This window comes from Ictalurus furcatus, chromosome 9 (genome assembly GCF_023375685.1).
Source record: "Ictalurus furcatus strain D&B chromosome 9, Billie_1.0, whole genome shotgun sequence".
In the NCBI taxonomy this organism is placed as follows: domain Eukaryota; kingdom Metazoa; phylum Chordata; class Actinopteri; order Siluriformes; family Ictaluridae; genus Ictalurus; species Ictalurus furcatus.
Window position 1 is genome coordinate 2,672,501 of NC_071263.1, and position 7,898 is coordinate 2,680,398.

The 7,898-nt window shown below is 40.4% G+C and overlaps 1 protein-coding gene across 1 annotated transcript in view; it reads left to right on the forward strand.

The window, feature by feature from the left end:
• Nucleotides 1-7,223, forward strand: part of LOC128612768 (neurexin-3a-beta-like) — a 117,109-nt gene extending 109,886 nt beyond the window's left edge. The window contains 1 exon segment of the mRNA XM_053633161.1: nt 5,964-7,223. Coding sequence (XP_053489136.1) covers nt 5,964-6,934 — 971 coding nt within the window. The 3' untranslated portion in view covers nt 6,935-7,223.
• Nucleotides 7,224-7,898: the final 675 nt, after the last annotated feature.

Consider the following 7,898-nt stretch of genomic DNA (forward strand, 5'->3'; position numbering starts at 1 on the left):
TAAAAAAATATGAGTGTGTCTAAACTTTTGACCGGTAGTGTATATAGTTGCGGGATGCAAAATTATTTACAAATTAAAAAAGAAAAAGAGGTCAAAGTTGTGATCAGGGACGTTTTCACGTCAGAACAAGCGGTTAGCGTTACAAGTCACATCGTTTGTTGCGGTTAGTGTCACGTGATCTCGATGTAAATTAAAAAATCCCAGTAAGTAAGGAACAGTTTATTACTTTATAGTTTTATATAACAGTCTATAGTTTATATATCTGAATCTTTAAACATCCCACATTCATTCCGTTATTTAAAAGTGTAAAGATCACGCTCCAACCGTAATCCTGCGTAGAGGAGGACGTCCACCATCAAATCAGTGACTGGGTAAAAGAGAGGGTTAGTCAGAGAAACAACCGCAATCTCAAGAGTAGCTATGAACTCTCATGATGCTTCACTGCGAGGATGCCGTCCAATCGTGCGGAATTTAATAACGATTCATGACACAAAAAATCCCAAATACGTCCGTTTCAATTCCAGGTTATAATGCTACAAAACCTTCAAACGGGGGTGAATACTTATGCACGGCACTCTACAAGATGCCGTTCTAATTTTTATAAAATATGGATGTCTCATGATGTTGGTCTTTGAGTCACGTGTTCAAGATAGCTCACGAGTTACACCTCTGGTAATCAGGGTAGGTGGGGGAAGGGGCGTGGCTTTTTTTTCAATCTCAGTTTGCGTATCCGTACGCACGTATGTATGCGTCCTGACGAAATGAAGGCGCCGGTCTGGTTTTACGTATGAGAAACGATCAACGGCGGCGCTGTTGAATTCTGGATGCTGATTGGTCAGCACGCTTGGTGTTGATTTAATTGTCTAGAAACAGCAGCTCCGACTGTAGCGCAGCTCCACGTCGCGGGTTTATATGAACGCGCTCGCTCTATAGTGAATGCGATCGTTTCTATAGTAGCAGCTCATTCGTAGGGACTCAGTAAGGCGGCCGCGTCGCTGATGATAAACAGATTGAATAAAGATCGATCGTAATCGTCGACACGGTGACGTTTTCTGTAAGGAGATGTCTCTAACATGCCTGGAAGGAGTCTCCAGTGTCAGCTGAAGCTGGAACTTTTCCGACATCTTCAGGACCCGAGGAGTTTCGTAGATCTTAACGTAATCTTTAATAAATAGAAGTTGTTACAATTGTTGGGAAGTCATCGACGGATTATCTTTCGCAAGTCAAATCAAAGCCAAATATCATTTCTTCATGACTTTTACTGATCTTTTACTAAGTCTGCTGGCCTCTTGTGGAATTCTGATTATATCTAATGTGCGGCTTTCTTTTGAACCGAAGTCTGTGGGTGTGGAGCACAGTCCCCGTCTCACCTCGCCTCACAAACGATTAGCCAAAAACCCAAACTGTGACGACGAACTCATTCGGCTCTTAGCGGCAGGCACGAAAACAGTCGACGCCGTGCTGGAGTGGCTCCGTCACCCACAGGCCTCGGTTAAACCGGCTCGCCTGAGCCGAAACCTCTCTCCGTGTTTAATGTGGTACCTGAACGCCGCTTGCTCTGTCGTTTGTCTACTCTCCCTAAATGCAACTTACTTTAAGCATGCATCAACGACATCCTGCAGTACAAAATTAACCCATTTTCAGCCCAATTTTCCTCTCTCTTTGACGTACATCCAGACTGCACGCCTGTTTACGTGTTTAAGACTAACAACGACAGATAGATTTTGTCTTTCGGGTCACATGACAGAGGCGGCAGTCAGTTGCGCAGTCGCGCGTCGGCTGTCCGGCTCTCGACCGTGTCCGTTTTTTTAAATAGTTTGTGCATCTGGTTGTAGTGTGTGAAAGTGAAAGTTCAAATTGCTTTGCTCTTCTTTTTTTTTTTTTTTTTCCTGTTTTTTTTTTTGTCTGAATTTCTTTTCACTTTTTTTTTTTTTTTTACACATAAAACAAATTATGTGTTTTACTTTTTTTTTTTTTTTTTAAATAGCAGTGTTTCAAACTTAAGAAAGATGTAAATGCTAAATTAGAAATTCATTTATTTTTTGATTTTTTTTTCAGATTTGGAACTACTTCATTGAATACTCTATGTGCGTTTTAAGTTTTGTTGGTTTTTTTTTTTTTTTTAAATTCAATTTAAAAGTTCGTTTTAAACAGTAAAATGATAATACAAATTTAAATATATATATATTTTTTTAAAAAATTGAAAAATTCTTTTTTAAAAAATCAAATGAATCATCGATGCAGCACATATGATTGTCGGTGAAAATGTTCCACATCTCATTGTTGTTTTTCTTCAAAATTCTGCCAGCGATCTTGATAAACAATTGACTTGAACTGTTTGTTTGTTTTTTCAATACTGCATGGCGAAGAAGTTGCAGTTTAGGGTTTGTCAGATTGTCAGTGTTAGAGTTTTGTTCTTTTTTTCGTAGATGGGCATGTATATGCTCATTGTTTGTATATCCCCATCCCTTCCTTACAGCCAAAAGCTCTAATGCCGCCCGACCGCTTCGTACTGCCTTTACATGGACATGGCAACTGACTTACACAATCACCCCCATCATTATCATCTCCTATGTAGTATGTTCATAGGTCCAGAACCTTCCTCACCTCCCTCGTCCTCCTCTTCCTCCTCCTCCTCCTCCTCCTCCTCCTCCTTCCTTCCCTTTAGCTATGGCAAAATATGTACAGTCATCCATCCATTCAGAATTTACAATTATGAAATCAATCCAAGCAAAAAGTTTAATTACTAGAATGTAGATATTTATTGAAAAATGCTATACATATAAATATCTATATATATATATATATATCTCTCAAATCCAAGGCTCAAATATGTACAGATTTTTGTATTTTATCAAAGAAAAAAAACAAAACAGAATAATGGTGAAGTTTATTTTTCATGTTATGTGGTGTGGATGTATGTGTTGTTGCCTCCCTGTATACTCATGTCTGAAGATTATATTTATCAAGAAATACAGTGGCTAGTAAATTTTTCTTTTCACAAGAGAGAAAAAAAAAAAAAAAAGAAAAGAAAAGAAAAAAAAACTTGTCCAAGGACATTCTTACACAACTTTCTTTTGTGCATTTTTTCTTCATGCCAAAATCATGCGGGCAATTTGTTGATGTAAGTTAACAAAAATCTGGTATGCTTATTTTTCCTTGAAATATTAATTTTATGTTTATTTGAAAGCCTTTAATTTTTTAAATTCTTTTTTTTGTGCAATAAAATATTATTATTGATTTAGATTGTGCTTGTCTGTGAATAGTAATATTGCTAAACTAGTCGCTTTTTAAAATATTTTTTTATATATATATATTATATTATTTATTTATTTATATTTTGCCTTTTAATTCTGGAACTGCAGTTAAACAAGTGGACTTTTTTTTGTTTTGTTTTTGTTTGTTTTTTTTTTTTCAAAATGATTTTTCTGGATGAATATTTGAATATTTGCCTTTAAGTTATTTAGCTTTTTAATTCTGAAACTGCATTTAAGCAAACTGGCTTTTCTTTTTATTTTTACCAGTTTAATTTTTTTATTTATTTTTATTGGAATTTTATTCTCATACTGCATATATGGAAACCTGAATGGCAGGGTTCTCTCTCAGTCCAACAACAGCCTAGATAGATAGATAGATAGATAGATAGATAGATAGATAGATAAGGGCTGGATGATATGACCAAAATATCATATCATATACATATATATTTTCGAGATTTTCGAGAACGTTTCTACGATGCGCTGAATTGAATGATTTGTAAAGATGACATCACCCAGCCCTTGACTCTATCTCATTTCTGTTCTCTAGCTCACCTCGATGATATAAACGTCAGATTTCGGACATACGGATACTTAGCCGTGGATTTGCGGTTCTAATTGACGACATGTTCATGCGGAAGTACTCCTGCTCAGTTGTTTCGCGCGTGCTAGTGGTTTATTCATCGCAGGCTGTTTTCCACGTGTTTTTCCCACGCATTTGGCAGCGGCTCTAAACACCCAGTTTGCGTATTGAGAGAAGAAACGGAGGCGAATACGATACGTACGAGGAGCTAATTAATCCCCCGTTACCTCCACAAAGCGGCTTGTTCGCACACCGCACGCCAAAAACGTTTTATGTTAATCAGCTTTCCGCTCAGATCAGATTTTCGTTTGCTGATAAAGTCTTAACGGCAGACGGCTAAGTCTTCGTGGCAGTATTAAGAAAAAAAAAAAGAAAAGAAAGCAAGCAAACCTGTATCTGGAGATATTTAAAGCGGGGTTTCGGTTTCCAGCTGGCTCGGCGTATGCTCCTCAAAGGACTGCTTTTTTGGCAGCAGATTAATTTTTGTAATCAGAAAGATTTCTCGAGCACACGGAGAGAGAGACGTATCCCGGCGAGTATTCCGGGTGCGCACAAATTTAATTTTGCGAGTTCAAGGTGGGTAAAAACGCTTTTCCCAGTATACCACAGATCAGCATTTATATGCGACGCAAGCGCGTTAAAGACGGTAGCGTGATTAAGCGAACCGGTTCACCGCAATACACAGAGAAGGAAACGTGTGAAATTACGAAGAAAAAAAAAAATACCGAATGCTTTGTAACACGACGTAATCCGTCGCGGCGGCTCTTGTGTTCACGAGGACATCAAAAATATTGTCGTTTAAAAAAAAAAAAAAAAAAAAAAGCGCGTACTCGTCGATGCTAAAAATAATAAATGATCCATTTACGAGAATGTACTGTGATGTGGCTGTACGTCAGCCAATGGGAGACAGGATGGGGCGGGGCTTCAGTCATTTACGCCGTTTTTGAGTCAGATAGCAGAGAAACGTCTGTTTAATCCCATTCTGATTAATTCATACGATCCTGTGCTTGGCCCCCTTGGTATTTAAGTTGTTTCACAGAACACCTCTAATTTCCGTTAAATCGTCCGCATGCCGATGCGTTTAAATTTTTTATTTTTTTTAACGTCCTTGTGAATGCAGCCTTAAACATGTTTTTCAGGTTTTCACAGCGTTTCCACGGAACGCGTTTAGACCGGACTCGGCCGTGAGCTCGGAGATCATTCATGCGTCGCCGTGGTCGCGAGACAGGCCCTGCCATTCCGGTTTCAGTATACGGGTGTCTAAAAGGCACCAGGCCCGGAGGGGCAGCTGGGGAGCCAGACCAACCCTCAGAGAGATTACATCCAAATCCTGCAGGATCTCCTGAACGCTTCCTCAAACACGGAGTTCTCCGCTTTGTGTGTGGAGGAAGATATTTTGTCCTTTCTGATATTCTGTCTCGGTGGCAAGAAATCTCATGGACAAATAACCAGAAGGAGAATTTGGCGCTTAAACGAAGGGCATAGTTATAATGAACTATAAACGCCTTCCCGCATTTATAAGGCATTATCGATCGGAATATTTTAAGGAAATGCGTTGCACTTTAAAGCTGTCCTTATTACGCGTTATGGATTGTTAACACGATGCGTTATGATTCCTTGTTTACGGCTAAACACGACATATTCAGTATCGTACAGTGGGACCGAGCTACTTTTTTGGCATTGGCGATTAGAATGTGTTATAAACACCGGTTATAACGCGTACTGTCAACAATTTATTGATGCACTACGAAACATTGCTGTAAACTGTAATGCCTGTAATGCGTGTAATTCCATCGAACGTCACGGCCGCGTCCGTAGGTCACTGTGCATACGGCCTTCGACGAAAGTCTTAGCGATTTATCGTTCAGTTGTTCAGCAGATGCTCTGTACGATTCATTTTAGGCCTGGCGGTACCTGGCTCTCTCGTGAAGACCTCTCAGGGCCCAAAGCTTTGTTTCTTTCGTTGTTTGTTTGATTCGGTTTCCTTTGCTTTTGTGTTTGAAATTTAGCTTTTACGTTCCGTCGCTTCGTTTTTGCGTTTGTTTTGTTTTCCTTATTGTCGGTGTGTTGCGGATTCTTCGAAATGCCTGCTGATACAACCTGTTGTTTCTTCTCCATCCTAGGAGGTGAATTAGATCCCTTAGTACTCCCTCCTGTAGCTACACGTGCACCCTTCATCCCTCCCCCCCCAACCCTCCGCCCCCCCCTCACCATTATTGAGACCACCAAAGAGTCCCTGTCCATGGCCACTGAGGCGGGCCTGCCCTGCTTGTCGGACCAAGGCAGCGATGATTGTGATGATGGTGATGATGATGATGATGATGATGATGGTGATGATGATGATGATGATGATGATGGCTTGGTGATATCTGGGTATGGCTCTGGGGAAGCATATGACTCTAACCTGCCCACTACTGATGATGAAGATGTTTACACCACCTTCTCCTTGGTCACAGATAAGACCTTATCCACGTCGGCCTTTGAAGGTGGCTACAAAGCTCACGCGCCTAAGTGGGAAGCCAAGGACTTTAGACCTAACAAAGCCTCCGAGCACGGTAGGACTACTACTACCGCGTCTTTTTCCCCCAATCTGAGCCGCTCCACCACCACCACCACCACCACCTCTGCTGCCGCAGCGCCGCCCAAATGGCCTGCGGGCAAAATGAATAACCGAGAGCTTAAACCCCAACCCGACATAGTCTTGCGTCCATTGCCCACTTCCTATGACGTAGACCGCAAAAAGCCGAAGAGCCCGTTAATAACCTCCCCCATGTTCCGTAATGTACCCACAGCGATCCCCACGGAGCCGGGCGTCAGGCGCGTTCCCGGGGCCTCCGAGGTCGTCCGGGAATCTAGCAGCACCACTGGAATGGTCGTCGGGATAGTTGCTGCTGCCGCTTTGTGCATCCTCATCCTCCTGTACGCCATGTATAAGTACAGAAACAGGGACGAGGGGTCGTACCAAGTGGACGAGAGCCGCAATTACATAACCAACTCGGCGCAGAGCAACGGCGCGGTCATGAAGGACAAGCAGCACGGCTCGAAAGGCAGCAACAAGAAACAGAAAAACAAGGACAAGGAATATTACGTGTGAGACTGCGCGACGGCGAAACGGGTGACGCTGAGGCGTATCAGACGTGCTGACGGAGAGAGAGAGAACAGATTTTTCATTTTGGCACTGTGCTGAAGCACTGAGCTCTCACACCAACTGTAATATAAAGCACACTATTGTGTAAGCATACCGCGATGGTAAATAGCGACATTAGTGACCTTTATTCTTCGATCCGGTCGCCGGTGTTATCAGTGTAGAATACTTCACACCTACATCATTATCCTAGAGAGAAAAAAAAAACAAAAAACAAACGTGACTTTTAAAAAGGTATGTGATCCTTGGCATTTTTTTTTTTTTTTTAAATCCTGTAAAGAAAAAAAAAAAAAATGTGAGGAAGGAAGAGAGAGCGCGAGGAGAAAATTCTGGCCATCGCAGGCATGTGAGTGACACATGGTGTTACAAGAGATGGACAATATATATATATATATATATATATATATATATATATATATATATATATATATATATATATATATAGATATAGTGTGAATGAGAAAGAAGGACTCTTGCCAAAAAATATATATATAAATACATATGAAAGATTTGTATTGTTTATACATTATATGTGGTGTCAATTTTTTTTTTTTTTTTTTTTTTTTTTTGCTTTGTGCAAAAAAAAAAAAAAAAAAAAAAATCTATGTAGTAAATGAAATCAGACGAGCGAGGACAGCTCACTGACGCTCTCGCGGCACTGTTACTCAAAACTCGACCAAATGATTCGGATTTTACAACCGACTGTGACGTTTGAGAAAAAAAAAAAAAATTATAATAATAATAATAATTTGTGAATTTGAGCGAAGTGGTGCATTTTATCTTTGTCTCAGTAAAGCGACTGATTGTAATGCATGCCATCTCTACGCTACGATGTATGACGTTCAGCTGAGGTTGAACAGATCTGCCAGGCCAGTCAATCCATCAGACACATCTTTACCTATTTTATTTATTT